Genomic DNA, 22,656 nt, shown 5'->3' on the forward strand with positions numbered 1-22,656 from the left:
ATACGGTACCGCGTCATAATCATAATTAGGTATATTAATATATATATAATTATATCGACGACGCTATCGATTGCGCTGCAGTCGATAAAACGGTCCTCCGAGAAAAACCGATACTTACGATAATACGATCGTCTTTAGTTTATACACATATTACAGTATACCGCAATAGCGTCTGTCGAGCGCGAAACGTCCAATGCTCATGATGAACGATTTCGGGTCGATGGGCCCGGGCAACATGATGCCGCCGTCGTTCAACCCCATGTGCCAGGGGCTGTTCGAACACCAAATGCCCAAGCCCAGGCTGGCGTTCAAGATGCCCCGTGTGGTGCCCGACCAGAAGAATAAGTTTCAGACCGACGATCTGTTCAAACGCCTCAGTCGTGAGAGTGACGTGAGTACAAGACGTGTATACGAGTGCGCAACTGTGCGCTCGAGTACACAGTAGTTATAGATTTTCGACATATAATATTAATTGTTTGGTATATTATAGTGCATATGCATAGGTTATAACTAATAGGTATGTCGCCACCGTCTGCGAATTAAACTTAAATCGTCATTAGTTGTATGCTTGTAGTTTGTATAGTGTTTAAGTACATTTTTTTTAAATCATCACGACTCAACATTGTGACTTTATTGTACACGAATATGTGACATCGATACAAGTGCCTACAACGAACAAAATAGGTTAGGTTAATTAAAACGTTGAATAGTAAATTAAGTAACTTTAATTTTTATTATAATAATTAAATTAAAATGGATTTAATTTAAATAAAACATATTAGGTACACTTTTACGGATCAAACTTTTAAACAAAATATATTTGTATAATATAGTAGGTAACTAATAATATATTATAAATAAATATAATATACCCATTACCCAACATATTATATAAATTATATACTGTATTTAATATAATTTTCACACACTGATGTATACTGGACACTGGTCAGCAACCGGCGGTCCGCTCCAAATGATATAAATTGAATGTTTTATATATTTTTAGCTATCTCATCAAACACATTTTATATCTACAAACGATGCTATATAATAATTGGATTGTATTTTATTTATCGCGTCACGGTCTAGGTCTACCGATAAAATAAAGTGCATTTTAATAAAATTATTAAAATTCTATTCTTAATTTTTGGATTCTGTTTCCAATCATTTTGTTCAATAATATTGCATTTCCAATATTTTTATAATATTCACTATAATTTGTTTGTGTTGTTTTGTCGTATTTTTGTTTTAATAATATTTATACCCACAGTGATCACTCAACAGTGATTATCTCCGACATGTACTTAGAGCGAGTACAAGTAATTTTAATGCGGAAATCGAAAAATTAATGAACAATTTCTAATCGCAAAAATACAATAATAATAATACATTTATTTTTAATTTTTTTTTCTTTTGCTAATATTATTCATCAAGTATTCAAACAGTTGTAATTTCATTACTGTTTAATTTAACATAATTGCATACTAATCAAACATTTTTAAAATAAAACTAAACATTTTTATTTTTTGTCCGACGACGTCCGTGAAACTTTTTTAATTTTTGAAAAATATACAGTCTATTTAAGTATGATAATTGAATGAACGACATGTTATTATACGCTGTTATAAAAACATGAGCGTAAAATATGTTACTCATTTACACAAATTTATCGAAGTATTCACACGTGCACATAACCTAAATACTATAGCTACTATATTTTTATTACAATAAATGGTATACACTATACACGTACACGATGTATAAAATCTGAACCTACACAGTAGTGTGACCGATTTGTAGTATTGTTTAACATCCGTCAGTGGTTTTTTCTTTTCAAAAGCCTCTGTACTCTACGGGACTTCGATTTTCAATAATTTACAGTTATTCCAAATACCAACAGTTTTTACTTTTTTTTATCCAAATTCGTACCTATAAGAACGCATTTATAAATACTGTGGGTGTAATCATATTCAGTGCAGTAACAAAATAATATTTATAATAGTGGTTTTTTATTAAGGGAGAATACCCGTTTTCAGACCCCCATTAGTGCAAAATGTGTCTAAAATAGTGACGAGGAAATATTGCAATCGTGATAATAACGTTTAACAAGAATTAAATTACCACAAAACAGAAAATTTAATTTTAATTCAAGAGTTTGAATTATAAAAACATTAAATTTAAATTAAAGTATATAAATCACCAAAAAACGATATCAATTTTGCCAAAAGCTGCGAGTGTATTGCAAATATAATATATTTTGTTTTTTCTAATTAATAAGAAAAGCAAAACATTTTATATTTTATTTTTCACATGGATATAGCTAGATGAAATTTTCTAGCATAAATTATTCTCAATGTTAAAGATTGAAGCACTTTTTTTTCTAATTATTGCTTTAAAAATTATATTGCCAGATAAAAAAAAAAACTAACGTGTGTGAAGTTACAAGTGTACAACATACATTATGTATGTGCGTTCATACATACAATTCACGTTTTTAAGTTTCCATTAGTTGGCCGATCATTATGACGGTTTTTACTCACAAAAGAAATATCGACCGAACTATAAGTTATTAATCTTGATATAAGACAGTAATCGGAGACCATGTGGCCTTTTCGGTGACCAGGTCCTGTGACACTGCCGCCACTATATAACCCTGTACGGCTGAATCTTGTATTTTGTACTGCCGCCACAGCACTGACCGCCACGTGTGTTTAAAATCCGAATGGTTAATTTTCAAATGATTTACAGCTGTAAAGAATCGGTTCGTTGAAATCATATTATGTTTATGTAGCTAACACCTAAAATTGTACATGACTCTATAGTCTATACACTATTTATACGTACTACAATATTATCAACGTTGTAATTTAACATTTTGTCTCCCTATGAGTATAGCCAGTATAGGTACATACTACATAGATATTATTTTGGTTGTGATTATATTATATGTACCACGAACTATATAGTTCGTAATATGTACGCATACGTCAATGATGTGATAGTATATATTATGATATTTGTTAAGTTTACAACAATTAATTAATAACTACGTAATTTATTTAGCATGCGTTTAAAGTACTTGATAGTAAATTTAAAATAGTCATACAAATAAGATTCTTTATAGCGTTGACAAGGTACATATCATATCATATCTAAATATGATCATGCATTTATTTTTTATACATTTATATACTATATATTTTACTATTTTTCCTACTTTTTCAATAAACAAATACAAAATAAGTATAATATCGATTACTATTTATTCTGATTAATTATTTACATATATAATTCATACCTTAAACAGAATACATTTTTAATCTTTGACCTGACCACACGGTTAAATATTTTACGAATTCACTTTTTTAAATATTTAGTTAGAGAGGTACCATTTATATGCATTTTTAAAGTAATTTTTACAAAATTATACATCACATTCACATAGGTAAATATAGTTGTCTGATTTGAGAGCCAAATAACTTTGCTTTGTGTCCATATCAAAAATAATTATACAAATATTTTTTTTAAACTATGAACTCTGCGTACGAGTTTCATGAATTTGGCTGAAAGTATAGTACATTTTATTTAAGCGTTTAAAGCGTAAAAACGTAACATGATATTATATAAATTTCCAAATTATTAAAAAAATATATATTAAATGCCACTAAAGTGAATAGTACTTATATTTTGTAATTTTTTCTACAGGTTAGGTATACGAGCTATAGAGACAGGCCTCACGAAGAACGACAAAACCGTTTTCAAATGGGTTGTCGCGAAGGACATGTAGACATCGTACGTATTAAATCAATAACGATTCGGGTCGTAGTTGAGAACCCATTTTTTTGTTTCTTGGTTACACATTTTATATTCTTATTTTTCTATTCTAGGCTTTTGCCACAACGGGGACAAATCTGCAACTTATGTTCACTCCGAATATGCCATCGATGACATCTTACCATCAACCCACAATTGGTTATTGTGATTTTGAAAAAGAACAAGGAATGGTGAGGACACACATTTAATTTTGTCATAATTAATTATTTATTAAGAATCAAAGCTAAAGTAATAAGTAGATACTGCAAGTTTATACGCAAAAAATAAGTTCGTTGCTTATAATATCTACTCATCTATTTGTAGATAGTATATTTTCGTTTGCTGACCAACATGATTGTAACACTATTAAGCCCATTACGGTACAGTTAAAATAAAAATTAATTTGTTAGTATAAACACGTCTAATCTTAATATCATATTAAAATACATTATATTTTTGTATTGCATTGTTGGCATTCGAGTAAGAATAATATTGAGTTATTAATATACTCGCCGAAAACCTACAATTTCTGAATTTATTTTGAATATTACAATACTTATAAATTATAATATAATGTCCAAAATACGTCGAGGAAAACAAATATTATATATTTTGAAATTATCGTTATAGTTTTCTCAATAATAATTTAGTCTTATCCTGTATAAATCAGAAAACATATGACTATGTATATTATATATAATATACTAAATGATATTGTAAACATTATGCATGCTATTATATATATATATGTTTTAAGTTTACGCGAAATTGAATATAGTATTCAAAAATATCTGCTTTCACCTTTTTCATTGACTTACAATAATAATATTATTTTGAAGTATAGAATTCAATGTCTCGTGAAACGTGAGTTTATAGATACAAAATATATATTCCGATAAATTGTTGATGCGATGACTTGTTCAGGTAAAACATATAATTTAAAACATTGCAATCGGCAACCCATTATAATATTATATTATTATAGCTTCTACGTGTTTATTAGTAGAGTGATTGTTAAAAGTTGCGTTTCTTATTGTGAAAAGTGCAAAAGTGCATATAATATATATATTTATCGATCTGTCTATGAAATTTTACCAACTGCCTACGGCTACACACACACGTAAACTGCACACTTTTATAAATGATTTAGAATAATGACATGTGATAATGAAAATACTTCCTCTTTTCTTTGAAATTCTATTCGTTATAACAACAATAGTGCCATTGGAACTCTAAAAACAAAATGGCGTCAATTATAATCCCTCCCCTCATCCATGCAACCCTCTTTTTCAAAAGCGTATATTGATCCGCTCGTTTTTCCCCTTGTCAACACTCGACCGTGTTTTGGGAATGCTCGCGACAATATAATAATATATATACGAGTAATACTATAAAAACTGACGACAGTGTTACAATGCGTATAATATTTACAACAAATGTTTATAATATTATTTACAGCGCCCGGTGCAGTTACAGGGGCTGTTTTTCCAAGTGTGATAAATGGGATGGGTATAAACATATTATAATAAGGAAGCGATTGGAGACCGAAATGTATCTTTATGCATTTTCAGTCGACAGCAATTCGGTCAGCCTGACAGAGTCACATATAATTTCTAAGTAAAACCGAAGATATATGCTAACAATGTAAAATCGTTGTTCGTATTGAATGCACATATTATAAGCCTATGAAAGATAAGGGGTTTATTTTTTTGGATTTTTTTAAAAAAAAAAGTCCAGTCAAAGCTTAGTACTATACGAAGTACAAGCCAATAATTACTACTTCTGCTGTGTATAAAATTATTGTTGTCGAATTATATAAGACGACTGACGACGTAAAAGATGCACCCACAATACGATTTCAACTCGATTTCAATTCGTGGGCGTCCTCACGACCTATGCACGGAACGGTATATTATACTATATATTATAATATATAATAGTATGTATATATTTATATAGGTACTCAACTATATTATGTAATAATTGAAAAATTACCCGTGAAAAAGGTGTATACCTACGTATAGGTATTATGTTACTTTTACGATACGCGATTTTGACAGGCCTGACAAATTTACTGAAGAGCTGACAACACAATAAAATCGTCGTACAAGTACGCCCGGTTTCAATTTCAGATGTTTGCGTGTATACAATCTTTTCTTTTCTTTTTTTCACCCTCGTGTTTACTCCGGCTTATGTGTATATATACAACTATTGTTGTGGACCCGGTATTGTAAACTTATATACGATAATATATATATCAATATTACATGTACGGGTGAAGCCACTTTTTTTTTAGTCTACTGGACACCGGCGTATATATACAAAGACGCGTGGATGCGCGGGATAGATGAGCGTAATGTATTTTAATGGCCAACAAAAATAAATAATATCAATGCTAAGCATATATATGTACCTACCTACAAAAACGATATAATAAGAAAAACGTCATTTAGAAATACTTTCGAATTGACTAAACAGAAGCAAAAACATATAAGTACGCATATAATAATAAAAGCAATCTTTTGTCTCATCTATCATAACGTATTTTTATAGTATTTTTTTAAAGTAATCGGACGTAATTTATATTCTGTGCGTATGAATATTATATTGTATAAGATCCAAATATTTTAGTGTAAATTATTTACACAATTATAAATTATAATAAAGAGGAGTGAGGACTTATGTAATGAGTAGATTTTACTGATTTCAGTAATTTCCGCATGCAATAATCGTACAGGCGAATCTCCTGGATGTTGTTTTTAAAATTTACTTATTCAAGTCCAAAAATGACAACGTAAAAGTACGGAATAAAATGGAAAGCGCATCATCGTTAAATTTAAGCTTTAATGATGATAAATTCGGTATGAAGTATAGCGAGCCCGCGTGTTATTAATTTATTATATATATATATTTAACCGAGAGTCGTTTTCGCCGTTCTTTTAAATACGCACGACGCTTCGGCCATAAAGACGTTTAAAGATAATTAATTTTGGCAAAGGTCTTACAACCCGTGGCGTCGTATATAACAATACCATTAAGTTTATTATTTTGTTGTAAATATCAGCCGAGCAGCGATCGTACGCCAATCTCCTGCGTGGTATATCCGTATAACAAAAGCGCCGTTTCCGGTATATAACGGCGTACATGTATGGGTACAGTGCAGCAAAAAGGTCGTTATTATTACTGTCTGCAGTATACGAACCCCTTTTATAGAAAACATTATGTCATATAATATGTGTTATTTTATTTCTGCAGTTGGAATTTCGGGATGAGGGTCCCGAATGACATGTGAAATAATTAGTAAAACAAACGTACCTATAGGTAACTCTGAACTCGTGTAGTAAAGGTATACTTACGTCGTATTTTCAGCGTATTGACGCTAATTATAAAATAGTTTAATTGTGTTGCACAGATTTTTGTACATGTATAGGCGCCTAAATATAATTATTATAGTAAGTTGTATTCACCAACAAGATGAGTTAAGACACGAGTCTTTACGAAACAAATCTAATCAAATAATGTTTAAACCCTATAGATTAGACGCGTTTTATACCAACGTATGTATTAAATAAAAAGGAAAATATACCTAAGTGCATTATACATAATATATTTAATGCGTATATTTTGAACGAATTAATTACTCTTATATTACACAATCTTTGCATTAGACTCTGTTCATATATAATAAGAAGCTAATAAAAATATAAACGTTTTAATAACGACAAGGCATTATTATATTTTAACAAACGAATTACGACAATAGTGTATCCTAAACGGGCTAAACGATATATTATAAAATCACGCAGGTACTACATTTCATTAAAAAGCGTCTCCCCTATAATCGTTGCTATTATGTTAGTTCACGTGAACGCCTTTTCGGTCAGTGGTCACTTGCGATTATTAGTCGTGTCCGTCGGAAGTGGCCGGACTTTCGTCTGTTATTATTATTATTGTCATTATACATTTTTACAATCGAAATGCCGGTAAAACGAACACCTATATTGTACGAAGGTGAAAAAAATTCGAATTCTCCCTCCGAAAGCCGTGTACAATATTATATAATATAAGTCACACGCCCATCAGAAACAGCGGCGTGTAACAATTCGATTAAAACTCGCGGCGCTGACGAAGAACTTCTCAGCTGGAGGCAGAGCGAGAGAAAAAAACAACGCGAAATTACATTATTAATATATTTTTTTTTTACCCCGTTTATTTACACAACCCCGACTGAGAACTGCTAGTGTACACCTTTTCGGACTACCCTTTAAACATTGCAGTGTGCACATACGCGTTTTGTTACCGCATTAGCAACTCTTTGACTGTCACAGCTTGAAGCCGAAAAAATTATTTTTTTATTTTCCTCTCTTCAACACGTTTCAACACCTTTGTACAATGTTATTTTATATGCACTTGCAAAAATTACCGATTTTTTTTCAATTATTGTTTTTTGTCGTACTCCGGCCGAACCCTTGTTGATAAGTTTATTAAGAGACATCTGTCTGCATAGTTCGATTTGCCACCCACCGTCATAGGCGTATACGGTTATACACATAAATAGTACACCACCTAGCCCGCTGCTCACCCGGTAATAATAATTAACGACCCTTTACGTTAATAAAAAAAAATAAAAAATAAAAAACACAAATACCTACTCTTCGTAAATCACATAAAATAACGAGGCAGCATACCTTTAGATGATTGTATTATTATATATATGGATCATATATAAATGCGTACGATTTAGGATTAATGCACAGCACGTATCGAGTCAGTAGCTATATAGTGTAATATATTATACATATATACTTATAGAGATGTTCATGACTTGCATTTGTTGTTTTTATTCTATAAAACGCTATCTTAGTTAAAAATTAGTTTCATGATCCCTTGATTTAATATATACTAATTATTTTCTTTTCATCAACATGACGTTATAGAACCAAAAGTTTTTCCGTTAGAAATTGGTGCGAGTTGGATATAAAATAAATTATATAATACTAAAATATAAACAAAATATATTTATCTATAAAAAAAAAAAAATTGTGGTGGAAAATATTTAAGATAGTATGTATTATCGAATTGATATTGCGTTTGTAGATTCGTTTTCAAACTTGAGTAATCGCATGATGTAAAAGTATATGATACCTAATGGAATTTGTATTAGATAATTTTTTTTTTTTTTAATATAAAAGCTCCGATATCGCCGAAATGGCAATTAAATATTTTCTATTAATATTAAGTTTATTAATTTATTTTTTGATCAGTTTTATATTATCGACTCTGCAACTGTATAATAAATTATTGCATAAAAACCGATTCCCGATAAAACATTTTAAAATGAATCAAGTCCTGGATTGTTTTAGGTACATACTAATTACTAATTGAGCTCATGTTTAAAATGTTTGAATGCTAACTAAATCTTATCAAAATTTAAAATTAACATATTCCTTCCTATTTTTTATATAATTTATTTTACATAAATTAATTCACGACGTTGTTCATGGTACTTTCGTATTTTAATCATTAGTTTTGTGAATAATTTTCATAAAAAATAATTATAAAAATTTAGTTTCATATAAATTATTATTTTCTCAACATTAATGAAAAATAAAGTGCATAAAATTATGTATTTTAGTAATATTAGGTACGTGTTTTAACAACAATGACTTAGGAACCTTAAAATCATATCTATTAATAAGGCGTGTTATAATATTACGCACGCGGACACACGATCTTGTCTGGTGGTGGAGTAACAGCCAAACCGCATTCCTCCGGTCTCCGACAAATGCGGTGACATGAATGCAGTGTATTATGTACACAATATAATATCGCGATAAAAAATAATAGTAAAATATGATACATATCGAGTTGGTAGGTCGGATTTCATCACCCACGATCACAGTAGCTAAAGTGTACTAGCTATAAATAATAATAATAATAATAATATAATAACAAATTACAACTATATAGGTACATGATAAATATTATATACATTAAATTTACTTATTTAAGTAAGTTTTAATTGCACCGAGTAGCGTGTGACATTTATGCTGATTCTTTTGTTAGAAATAATAAAAAAAAAATAAGCATAAAGTTATTAATTTTACTACACTTTTGAACAAAATTCTAAATCGATTAAAATTTGTGGTTTTACCTTCTGTCTCAAGGGAGGATAGGTGAGGTCTATGAGAATGTTAGAGAATAATAATTAAAATAATATTTGAATAAGGTTCCTCAGTAGTTATTACAATAGCTATTTAAAATTATTTGAAATAATAGGCATAGTTTATTTTTTTGAAGAATTTGAAAGAAGATAAAATTTTGTCAAAATAATTAAAATTTGCAAACAATTTTATAGCTAAGATTTGAACATTTGATAGGAAGTTCCTTATAAGTAGTTTATTTGAAACAAAAAAATCTAAAAAATATATAAGCAAACTTTTTTGAGGTTCAAATTTGGACGAAATTAGATATTTTAACGACTAATAAAGAATTTAATTATTGTATTTAAAAATATTATTCTTGAAAACTTTAACGTATATTAATATTATATTTTATATACACAGCGCCATAGCGGTATTGACTCAACAATTATTAATTAAAAATGATTAATTATATAGATATTAGATATAATATATTATATACTATAATAAACTTTTTTAATAATTAAATATTAATATTAAAATAAACTATTTTGGTACAAAAATTAGATTAACTTAGTCGAATACTAATAGTAAAATAAATTACATATAAAATTGTATTTAATAGCAATATAAAATAAATTTACGAGTATCATCAAATATATTGGCTAATAATAAATAGCTAGGCTGATAAACCATCTTTCTTTAGAATAGTTTTTTATAACACTGCGATTATAATCACGAAGTAGATACACTCGACTGCTGTACAACAGAGCGATAACTATACTTTTGCCCTTTTTAAATTTCAGATGCAGAATATTATTCGGAATATCTCAATAAAAACTGAATTTCGAATAAATTTATTATTTGAAAACTGTATTTTTAATGATTTAAAATTATGTTCTTATTAAGATAAATATTTTCATACTAACAGTTTTTGAAATAATTGATGTTCCTTACGTTAAAAAAAGGCAGGCCCTATAAGTTAAGATGTTTAAGTATGTGAAATGGAGACGATGCCTATAATATATTATTATTATTATTCATTATCAGATCGAATAGAGTTCGAATTGGAAAAAAAGAGTGTTGATAAACATTATTTATTGTATAATATTATTATGTTAAACGAAGTCATTAAAAACATGAAATGCGCCGACAAAAAGGGCTGCGCGAGTAGGATATAAATCAAAACAATAATAAAACGGAGCGCCAAACATCGAGAATGAAACACATCTCTCCGCCACTGCAGTATCTTATTGCGGCACACAAACCATATTATACTTTATATATATTTAGGCGCTACACATTGGAACACATCTATTTCTCTGGACGTCTTCGGACGTCGATAACGATTTCGGGTAACCTGCACCGCCACCCAATATATAAAATCTATATAGATGGGTGTATACAGTCGTGTATAAATCGTATATACGATGGGTGGCGGTGCAGAGTACCCGAAATCGGTAGCGACGTCCGAAGACGTACAGGAGGTATATATATAGTGAATCCAATGTGTGTAGTGCCTAAACATAATAACTATATATACCCACCTATGTGTGTATACAATATATTGTACGACGTCGGACACGACACACACACACGATATACCTGTGTCGGCGAGCCGTGTAATGACGACGGTAGTACACGACCACGACACACGATTTCCATCACTCTCGCGCACGCCGAGGGTAAGTATCGCGTCGTCGGGCAACGGCGATATGTGCACTGGGTGGTCCGGTCCCGTGATGGAGGTATTATGTTCACCACAATATGCACCACACACACACATCTTCGTACCTTTGCACGCGTACGTGTATACATAATGATATTACTTCCGTGACGTCGGACATTGTCGGTAAATGATTGTGTTGTGCAATAGCTATAGATATCTTATGATGTTGAATTGTACACATACATGTAATAATACGCATGCAAAATATTGTGTGCCGCCGGGTCTGAGCCACTTGACTGTACACACTCTGTAGTGAGAATAAATATAATAATATACGGAGAAGAAAAACTTTTAATTTAGATTCTGAGCGTAGGTATGTGAATAATAAGAACGAATGTATTGGTTTTAAAACGTCCCGATCTTTAAAATTTAGGGTGGTTTCTAGTGGATAATTCCGCACACAGTTTTTTGCCATTTGTTTAACGGCGTTTAGAAAATGCCACTTTTTGAAATATATAAACAGTTCAATTGGTATTTTGTGATAACATTTGAATATCGATTAAAATAACAACGACGAGCGAACTATGCTGGTCCTCTGACAACCGTCAGTACTGCGTGTTGTTGGTTGTTGGCATGTTGCATAAATGCACGGCAATACAAAATCGTATTGTAAAACGGATTGGCGTGGGAAAAAATCGAGTAACCTAGTGTAGTCGTGTTGATAACCGTGATAATACATAACGTTTTCGCGTCGTATACATACAGAATAATTTTGATTGTGCACTATCGTTATTTCGATAGCAGCACTATTACAAAAAAACGTATTTAATGTATTATCACTTTATTTGTACCACGAAAACGATAGCACAGAATCTGCAGAGTTCTACTATTATTATACGGCGTAAACTTGAACTTAGCTAAGTCGAAATCCCGAACGGTTGTTCGGCGAATTAATAAATAACCTATAGACTTGTAACTGATATAAATACATATATATGTAGGTGATATGTATCTATATGCGAATTCCAATAAAAACCACCGTGTACGAAGACGCGTCGCTAATCGCTACGTAGGTATATTGCGTGTTTGTTGTGTGGGCAATAGTCATACTATAGTGTTAAAGTTTCACCGATTACACGCATTCGAAATCGGTGGATATTATATACACGATGCGTACTATTCACATACAGTATTATAGCCTGTATAGGCATATAATGTAACATTATATATATAACAATATACGGGTATGGATCGGATCGCGCGCCCAGTCATGTGGCAAACACTGTATGCGTATCAAATCAACACGTGTACTTATAATATGTGTGTATACCCCGTAAGGGTTTTATTATACGCGCCCAATGTCCAAAAAACCCTTTTTTTTTTTTCATACCCAACAGCATTGTTCGATGCTTCTTTTTTATGTATAACATTATTATTTATTATATATTAGGTATATTATGTTCATAACGTCGCCTCGGTTCGTGTGCGACGTATTATTAATACACACATCCATACATAAACATACAGGGCGATTCACAAAGCATTCTTATTAAAAACCATATTTTCAAATTCATAATATGTTTTACTTTGGTGGTACAAACTTTTGTTTTTCAAAATTGGATAACTTTTTTGAATTTGTCGATGCAACTAATTTAAAATATGAACGAGTATAGTATCTTTGATCTAATTTTTTTAAAATGTAGATAATATTAATTTATAATTAAAATGATGGTTTTACAAAAATATAAAATATATGTAATATTGTATCTAATAATTATAATGCTTGGATTATTTTTTACAAATTATAAATGTCGATAGATTATTATGAATTACTAAAATCGCTGAATCATTATAGCCTTATTCATATTTTCCAAACTCATTATCTTTAACCTATTAACCTTAATGTACAAAAAGTTAAATTACTTAAAAGAAACTCGTTCGTATTTTTATTTTGATACGTCATTGGTCACCATGTTCAGAAAAGTTATCCAATAAATAGTTCACAGAAGAAAAGCGGGATTCTCATTTGAAAAACAAAAGTTTGTATTCCCACAAGACAATCCTAAACCTAACCTAGACACATAAATCCGAATATCCGATTTTTACAAATTATTTGATAATTTTATTAGCACATTAGTAGTTTAAATAGTTTATGTAGTATTTAATCAGAAAACAACTGCGCGCAGAATTAAAATATAAATAGGCGTTAATTAGCTAACATATTGTTAAGGAAATATTTTCACCAAAAGTAAAAAAAAATGGATTTATGTATTTATTTAATGAGTTGATTTTTGATGGCCTTAAAAATTCTGAAGGTATATTTCTAATATACATAAAATTGAATGCAAGGCTACAGGGTCCATATTGGAGCTTACAATATTTAATCGTTTTGAAACGTGTAAATGAACAAATTTACTCCCAATTCAGAAAGTTGTAGTTCACCGATTGATACGAGATGAGCAGACGAACCCAAGCTATAATTTCACTTGTATATTGCTCAAATTATTTAAATTTATTTTTGGAAATTATTTAGTATCCAAATGATCGCATATGTTTGTCATCCTTTTTGTTACATATATCATAGAAATAGTTAAAATGTTAAAAATGTCAAGTATCACAAGAAAAATAAGTTATTGTCGCTGTTCGCTGCTGGACGTTCTTCTGGGCGGGTCATCATTCTGTATCGAGTTGGGGGCCGATGTCGTAAATTTTATAGTCGTCGTCGACAAAAAAAAAAAAAAAAAAAAAAAAAAACAGAAAAAAAAGGATTACACAATGGACAAAAATTCCAAAGTCGACACGAAACGTTGTTTACGTGCACACCGTGGCCGCATCAAGTGAATCTCTGTCGAACGGATGCGAAAGGGTTGCACAGCGTATCCACTTACACACACACACACACACTCACACATACCATCACGACAAAACGCAACATAAAAACGTCTGACTTTACAATACGCGACGGCCAAAATAACGTAAAAACGGTCGAAGTCACGGGAGGAAACGCTCCGGACGATACATAATAATGTGTGTCATACAATGACTATGACCTACACCAATATCATTATAATAGAACGGACGACGATAATCGTTTATATATGTATTATTCATTATTACATATTATATATCATTACGTATAAGGAAACCGGACAATGAGCGTTGCGTGATTTCGTGCTGCCCCATGTGTGTATGTGTATATAAATATAATAATAAAATATTATATACGTTTATACTGCTTCGGACGCAGCGTGTGATGCGCATTGTACGCTATCGTATACATATATACAATCGTTATTACTACAACGCTACGCTTACGATATTATTATTATTATAATAAAATATATACGTACAACACTTATTCGGCAGCCGAGGGATTTCACTTATATTTTACATTTCATATATCGTTATATAGTGGGCCGACTTGCAGGGCGTCGTCCTCGCCGGTCGTCGACGCGGTGTATATACACGATGTGCACGTTAACATTATTATTATTAGCATTATTGTGCGGACATCGCGGGGCGCGAGTGCGGGACACCACGCGGTGTCCGGTGAATTCCACGCGATTGTGCTGCGCGCTGTTGGCCGAGACTATTGCGCAATGCAATACAATGCAATATTATTTTATATAAATATGGTGTGTCGTGGGCGTGAATCGCGGGGGTGCCTGCGACGGTACTTAGCGCCCCGAGTTCTGTATTGAAATCGCATGACTCCACCATTGTCTCGGATAATTCGATTTATGAGTTTTACCATATATACGGTGGAGGCAAATATTTACAGATGTACAATGTAAAACGTTTTTTTCTTCTTTTTTTAGATTAAAATAACACTTGTTGTATCGGGATGAAATAGCTACCGAGGCTTTTCGTATTTTCTTTTAGGACCGTTTTAGGTTCATTTTATATTATTTTTTCGTGCAGCTAGAACGTTGTTTTGTATTGCCATCATTTTTTTTTTTTATATAGTCTTTACTCAGTCGTCTTTAGTATAGTTATTTACACCTCCACTTCGCGCATATTTTATCACGATAACCATAATTTGGTAGCGTTTTTCACCGAGAAAATAATCCAAATCCTAATAAACGTATATTTTTGCAGGTCCACATCCTATCGCCGTTTATAATGAACGGCGTTTGCGTGCAATGGAAAGGTCGGATCAATTTAGAAAAATTAGACGGTATCGGATGTTTGGAATTCGACGAAGAACGAGCAATGGTACGGTATATGATAATGATATTATTAACCGCTATAATAGAAGTTGTTGAATACCAAGGCAGGCACGTATACAAGGGAGGGGGGAGGGGTGAGGCTCAACCTCTTCCCCCCCAAAAATTAATTTCGAGTAACGAGGAAAAAATTGTTTTATTATGTTGCGACACAATTTATATTGCTAAATTTTGTGCCCCCCTTCCCCCCCCCGGAATTTTTTTTGTATACGTGCCTACCATAAAGGTACAGACTATAATATAATTACGCTTTCGGTATTTTTCACGTGGCATACGTTACTGCACATCCTAATTATTATGTGTATTATACGTAAATAATAATTGAGTAAAAAAAAACATTTTTGAATACGAGCCACTGTCACTTGATTATTTTATTCTTTATAGATTGAACACCAAATATTGCAAGAACAGATAGAGAGGTATAACAACCGCATAAAAGACCACCAGGACAAATCGCGAGTGTATAGACATCAAGAACGAGTCAACGGACCCGAAATGGACGTCAACAAACGATTTAATAATTTTTAATCCATTTATTAATTTCCGTTTTTATTTATTCTTTGTTATGTAATCTCGTTGGCATTAGATAAACTAATTTACCTTTTATTATTCAAGATAATTGTGTTTACCTCCTATATTATTAACAGTGGAAATGCCAAATTATGTAACCCACACCACCGACGAAATAGATATGACGACACAGAGAAATTATTGCTAACAGACGATTTTTTTATGTTCATTTAGGCATTTTTCTAAGTGCATGATGTGAGTTTTGTAAATGTGTGCGTAGTAAATGATCGTTAGCAATTGTGTAATTTGGTCATGTTTATAGGTGGCGGAATGAAATGTTTTTACATTTTACCTATAACTTCCCACCAAAAAAAAAAAGAATATTGTATTTATCATAAGCATCTTCTTTCAGTGCAATAAATGTATGTACATATTTGATATTTAATCACTCCTGAAAAATTTCATTTGTGTGGGTTACATTACTTAGCCTTTCCATGGTCGTTATAATCAAAGATTATGCGATTTTGCGATTTTATTTTGTTTTTTTTGTTTGTAATATAATACATTATGCAATAAAATTATCCTTTTACGAAATACGGTTTGGCCTATTATTAAAATTCTCTACTTTGACTTACTTTAATAAAATTGATAATCAATATTATTGAAATAGTGGAAATACCTACTCATAAGTTTTGGCATCTGCTACATTAGGTATGGGACGATGACCCTTAAAGCTGAGTATAAATATTTTTATTATTTGTATCGTTTGCAGTTTTATAAGGACAAATGTAAATACTGTTTAGTTTTGGTATGATAATAACAAGAAATATATTTTATTAATATCTAAAAAAATTAATAAAATAAAAGAACATGTTGAATGTTGGCAAATTCTTCTATATATATATATATGTGTGTTTGTATATATATTAAATGAGTAACTCAGCCAAAGAGTTTAATAATTGGAAATAAATTTATTTATAGGTAATAATAATGGTAAAAAAATCATGCACATTATCATACCATTATGAATTCTGGTATAAATATACGTTTGGCAATAAGATAAAATCTACAATAAATACGTAAATAAAGTTAAACTAGTATAGACGGGTGTGCATGTAAGTGTATATTTGTATTGTTGAATTCGGCTGAAAATGCACTTAAGAGATGAATTCGTTAAATTAAAATTAACGTATCTATCGAAAAGAAGCATATAGGATCTATAGACGCTCTATATGTTTCACTGTTTTTTTATGTAACTAATAATTGATCGTTCATATCTATACGTTCCAAACATAATAAAATACTATAGTATTACAACTATAAATGTAAATCTATCCTTGTCGTGCTGCATGTCCTTTTGAAAATTAAAGATTATTATTGTAAGTATCTAACTCTATAGGTACTTACAATGCAGTCCACAGTAATTTTGCATACCTCGAAAATTGAAAGTAATTAAAATCAAGCCTGCTGTGAAAACTATTTATGTAATCGATATATAATTAATAGTACGTATATAAGTTTTACGTTTATTTTTTGGTTTATAGGTATTACTAGTGTTACTATGTGATAACTTTCACCAAAATAAATGTAAAAGTAGTTGGTAAAATTTTTGAGGCAATGAAGTGACAATGAAAATATTCATATAATGTACATCAGCTAGAAATAAACTACGATATAGTGTTTCATTTGCTTTCTCCAATCACCATAATATTATATACCTACCTAGTAATTGGTATACGGTGTCAGTATATAACATCGCAGACAAATAGATGAAAAATACGTTATCGTCTTGAATGTCGGTCCGGGTTATGTGTATATATAACGTATATGTTTATTATTATAATAAAGAAAGAGTGATGAGTATAGAGATATAATTTGATATAACAAGTTTAGCAGCAATATTATCAAATATGTTGGTGGGTTTTACTATTACATAATTTTCCGTTACATATAAAACAATTGTACCTTCAGTCAATAAAGGTTAAATTATATTTAATATTTATTATAGTTGTATGCTTAACGCATTACCTACTTATCACGTTACAATACTCTAAATCAGCGTTTCCCAAACTGTGGTCCATGGACCCCTAGGGGCCCACACGTATACCAGAGCTAGGAGGTCCGCAAACGTAAATTAAGTTTTGTTCAGAAAATAGAGCAATCAATTTAATATTATTATTTATTATAATTTTTATTTTTATTTTTTATTAAGGGATCCGCGATCATTCTTATTATCTCTTAAATACCATACTATTTCTATTATGTCCATATAGGTAATTGTTATTTTGTCTACTAAACTAAATCGTTCTACTATAGTTATGATATGACTTGCCATCGATACATGCTTATATAAGCTACAACTTAGTCATCAAATTTTTGCGAGTATTAAACCGTTGGAAATCCTGTGCCCGCAGGAGCTCGCATATTCGTATTGATTACCACCATTCGGATCGCGTGGAAAAAGTACAAATGACGTCCACAGACCGCGATTGGAGGTGATCGGGTGCTGTTTCCTGACCATACGTATAACGACCGCGAGCGCCATAATATTGCAGAAATATTATGATAATATGGTCGTCGCGACGACGGCGAGTGTGCACCTTGCCATCGTACGATATGCGTTTCGTCCTTCGCCGACGCCGCTGAAAGAGATGACTGCAGTTCTACGCGTATCGCTGCAGTTTCGGCGAATCACCGACGCCGCGGGGAGACGACGACTACCGAAAACTATACAAATGCTATGATAGTGTTGGTCACCTACGCGTCGTATGATTTACGATTTCCCCTCAATGTTATGCGCTGTTTAATACAGCGCGCAGCGAAGATATGATAATATATAGAATGACAATCGAAAAACTCGTATACAACTCGCGATGTACGTTTATCGTATGCTATATATACATATAATAACAAATACGCGGTGCAACAATAACATACGCCTCGTCGTGTTGTAGTCATTGTGCCGACGAGCATGTGTATAGCTATTTTCCGTGTAAGCGACAGAAGTGCAGGGGCTGGGTCGCGCAGCATCACTCGCAGCGGAGTAGCAGACTGTCGATAAATCGCGTCCGTATACAAATATTTTCTCTCGCGATTACAACGCGCCCCCGCCCTTGCTTATTGTTGCAGCGCACACCGATGTATAATGATATTATATTATTATATATATATATATATACGCCTTCGGAAAGCCTATCGGTTTCGCGCGCGACGACAGCGCAAATAATACGTATTAATGTATTATACACACACACACACACATTGTAGTTATTGTTATTATTGTGCGTCCTCTCGCGTCAAAAATCTTATTATTTAGATATTTCGAGGCACAGGCGGTATTATCGTCTTTGTGTTCTTCTCGCATCCGACGTATTTGTTGAAAACACACTCTCGTGTTGTATTATATATTGTTATTATTATTATGGCTAAAATCGAATTAACGGCACGAACGAAATCGTAAATTGCACTATTGCTATATATAGGTGCTATCGATGCGGCCTGATAGCACCTCGCCACCCATATAAAACGTATCATTGTCACTCATCCGCGTCGGTGTAAATATCATAATACTATAATATTATTATTGTATTATATTGTCGTCGTCACTGTCATTATACTGTAGCAGACAGAGGAGGTACCTGTTGTGCTTAGTAGGCGAACAACTGCGTCACGTCTGTAAATCGGATTAAAATCCGTTTAACATAAAATATCAAAAAGTCGATTCATATGTCGCGTTTGATATTTATATAATAATTTTTACATTCACGAATGACTCACGTGATGACTATCAAAGCAAGACGTGGTCACTGGTCTGAATTATATAATGTAGCGATCGCTAAGAACTGAGCAAAACGCACGTATGCATTATGCCATTATATATGCGACACTATCTGTAAGAGTTTTAAATAATTAAAAAAATATATCTTTTGATTTAATATAATCGATATTACTTTTTCGCCAACGTGATTTTGGAAATCGAAATTTGTATGCTATTTTTCTTCAGATTAAAAAATATTAATAATGTAGACTAACACAATATTACTTAAAAATCAAGAGTATAATGAGTTTACCGATGAACACTTTCAGTAAATTTCAATAACAGACATTTTTATGCTATATTAATAATGTTTTTGACGAATTTAGAATAATTATTTATTTATTTATGGGTTGCATAAAGTTTACAGTAACTTGTTCATCGATTGTCATTTGACACAAAGATGTCTGGATGGTTGAAATTTATAATTACACATATAGTAAAAACAAATATACCTGAATCATTAGTTATTGGTTATTATATCTTTTTTTTTAAATAAAGACATATTTTAATTTTAAAGGAACGTGGGTAGGACATGTTTGGAGAGTCAAAAATAGTATAATTAAAACAGTAGTCAAGAACAACACAAGTAAGAAAAGACCACGTAATCGACCGCAGAAACGATGACGATTAGACATAGTTAAAAGAGATATAATGGATCTGATACCAGATTAAAATTAATACCTTAATCATGCATATAATAGGGAAAAGTGGAAAAAATTAAGTATTGATTGGAAACAGACTAGATGGTCTATAAAAGTTAGAAAAAAAAAATGAAAAACGAAAACTACGAAATATTGATAGAATATTAGTTAAATACAAAATACAATTTAAAAATTTAATATATAAAATGCATATTTAAATCGCATTGGTATGCCCATTTTGTTTTATAGCAATCACACGATGACGTGTAAGTTTTGACATTTGGCGTTACAATAACATCTGATCACATCCAACACAACACGTTTAGTTTATCTATCTATGTCGTACGCAGTTAATAATTAAAATTATTGTAAAAACAGTGACAAAACAACTCCACGTAGTCCACGCAACGTATCCCTCGCACCGGTAAGGTGTATTTTTTTTTTACTAATTTTTTGTACCTATAAGAACCCAAACACGTGCGTTTCCCTGCATAATACGCATGTGCACTGAACTGTTAGTGTATAGGTACGCTGCATGGTCGGTCGGATCTGCGTATACAGAAAGCGGACTAGAGCATTTGCGTGAGATCGTTTTGCGGGTTGCTATACATTATAATAATAACCGTCACGCGCAACGACTGCTCTAACGACGACCATACCCGTCGAGCTGTCGAGAGTACCGATGGAACTCGGAACGCTGTGCCTATATAGTATTTATAGTCGGCGAGTCCAGCAAATTACGTTCATCCGGTCGTTATCGGACGCGTTTTTCGATATTTTACAATATAATATAATGTATATATATATATATATATATATATGTGTGTGTGTGTGTGCGTATTATAATATTGTTAAAGTATTTCCGTCCGCGCGTTTCTGCGGCCACTGCGGCAGTCAAGAGTGGCATGTGTATGTGTGTGTGTGGGGGGGGGGCAGTGTTTAGGGCTGTTGCGTGCTCGAAAATAACAAACTGGTATTATTGTTATTATTATTGGTGTGACACCCCATCGTCCGTTTTGTCGTATACACTAAATTATAATACTTGATACACATATATATATATATATATATACATATTATTATTATAAATATCACATGTATAATATATAAACGGCAACGGCGACAAAAGAAAAACGTATTTATGTCTTTGATCGTCATCCGTTTTCGGCTAATCTATGTAAGACGCACAGGGCGGTATAACATTATACCCTACACATGCCTAAACCTGATATCGTTATTATTTTTATAACAGACTGTCTGACTTCATTTTTTTGTATTCCGAATGTACATTAATGCGATAACAAACTATTTAATATAACGTCAGACGGAGCATTGTCGCGTTTGACGGGGGTGCAGTAAATACGGCTGTTATATCCATTTCGCGTCCACCGACCACGACTCTCCCGAAACGTCTGTGAAATATTTAAAAATCAAAACCGTATACGACCGCATCGAAGGTTTTAGTTTTTACGATGCGTCCGATCATTCACATTCGTATTACAGTTATTTATATATTTGTGTTGGATATAGACATATTATAATACATGCCAATTATAAATCGTGTAACGATATGTCTTATGCGGCCTTCATAATTGCCTACGCAAGAATGTAGGATCCTATAAAATATAAAAAAATAAACACACTTATTTATATTACAAAAGTTTAATTACCAGTTATAGCCGACAATGTTAAAAAAAATCGATTATATGATATTGGAAGTAAAAGTTTATTAAAATCCACCAGTCCATTTCTTGAACACCTAATATTTTGTCTCATTTAATATTCTAGTTATGTGTTCACTATTTTCAATATTGGATACATCAGATTTCCTATCAAT

At 31.7% G+C, this 22,656-nt stretch overlaps 1 protein-coding gene across 1 annotated transcript; it reads left to right on the forward strand.

Moving 5' to 3' along the window:
* Positions 1–193: 193 nt before the first annotated feature.
* On the forward strand, positions 194–16,955 carry LOC113555985 (protein big brother-like). The gene is made up of 5 exons (XM_026960650.1): positions 194–391; positions 3,706–3,792; positions 3,888–4,004; positions 15,724–15,840; positions 16,236–16,955. Exons 1-5 carry the CDS (start codon positions 194–196, stop codon positions 16,377–16,379), a joined length of 663 nt encoding a protein of 220 aa, XP_026816451.1. The 3' UTR covers positions 16,380–16,955.
* The last annotated feature ends 5,701 nt before the right edge of the window (positions 16,956–22,656 follow it).

Source organism: Rhopalosiphum maidis, chromosome 3 (assembly GCF_003676215.2).
Source record: "Rhopalosiphum maidis isolate BTI-1 chromosome 3, ASM367621v3, whole genome shotgun sequence".
Lineage (NCBI taxonomy): Eukaryota > Metazoa > Arthropoda > Insecta > Hemiptera > Aphididae > Rhopalosiphum > Rhopalosiphum maidis.

Excerpts from the sequence above, each read along its gene's own strand:
- LOC113555985 (XM_026960650.1), top strand. The coding sequence starts at position 194 with ATGCTCATGATGAACGATTTCGGGTCGATGGGCCCGGGCAACATGATG. Across the intron at positions 392-3,705 it reads GCCTCAGTCGTGAGAGTGAC|GTTAGGTATACGAGCTATAG; the intron begins GTGAGTACAAGA and ends TTTTTTCTACAG. Across the intron at positions 3,793-3,887 it reads GCGAAGGACATGTAGACATC|GCTTTTGCCACAACGGGGAC; the intron begins GTACGTATTAAA and ends TTTCTATTCTAG.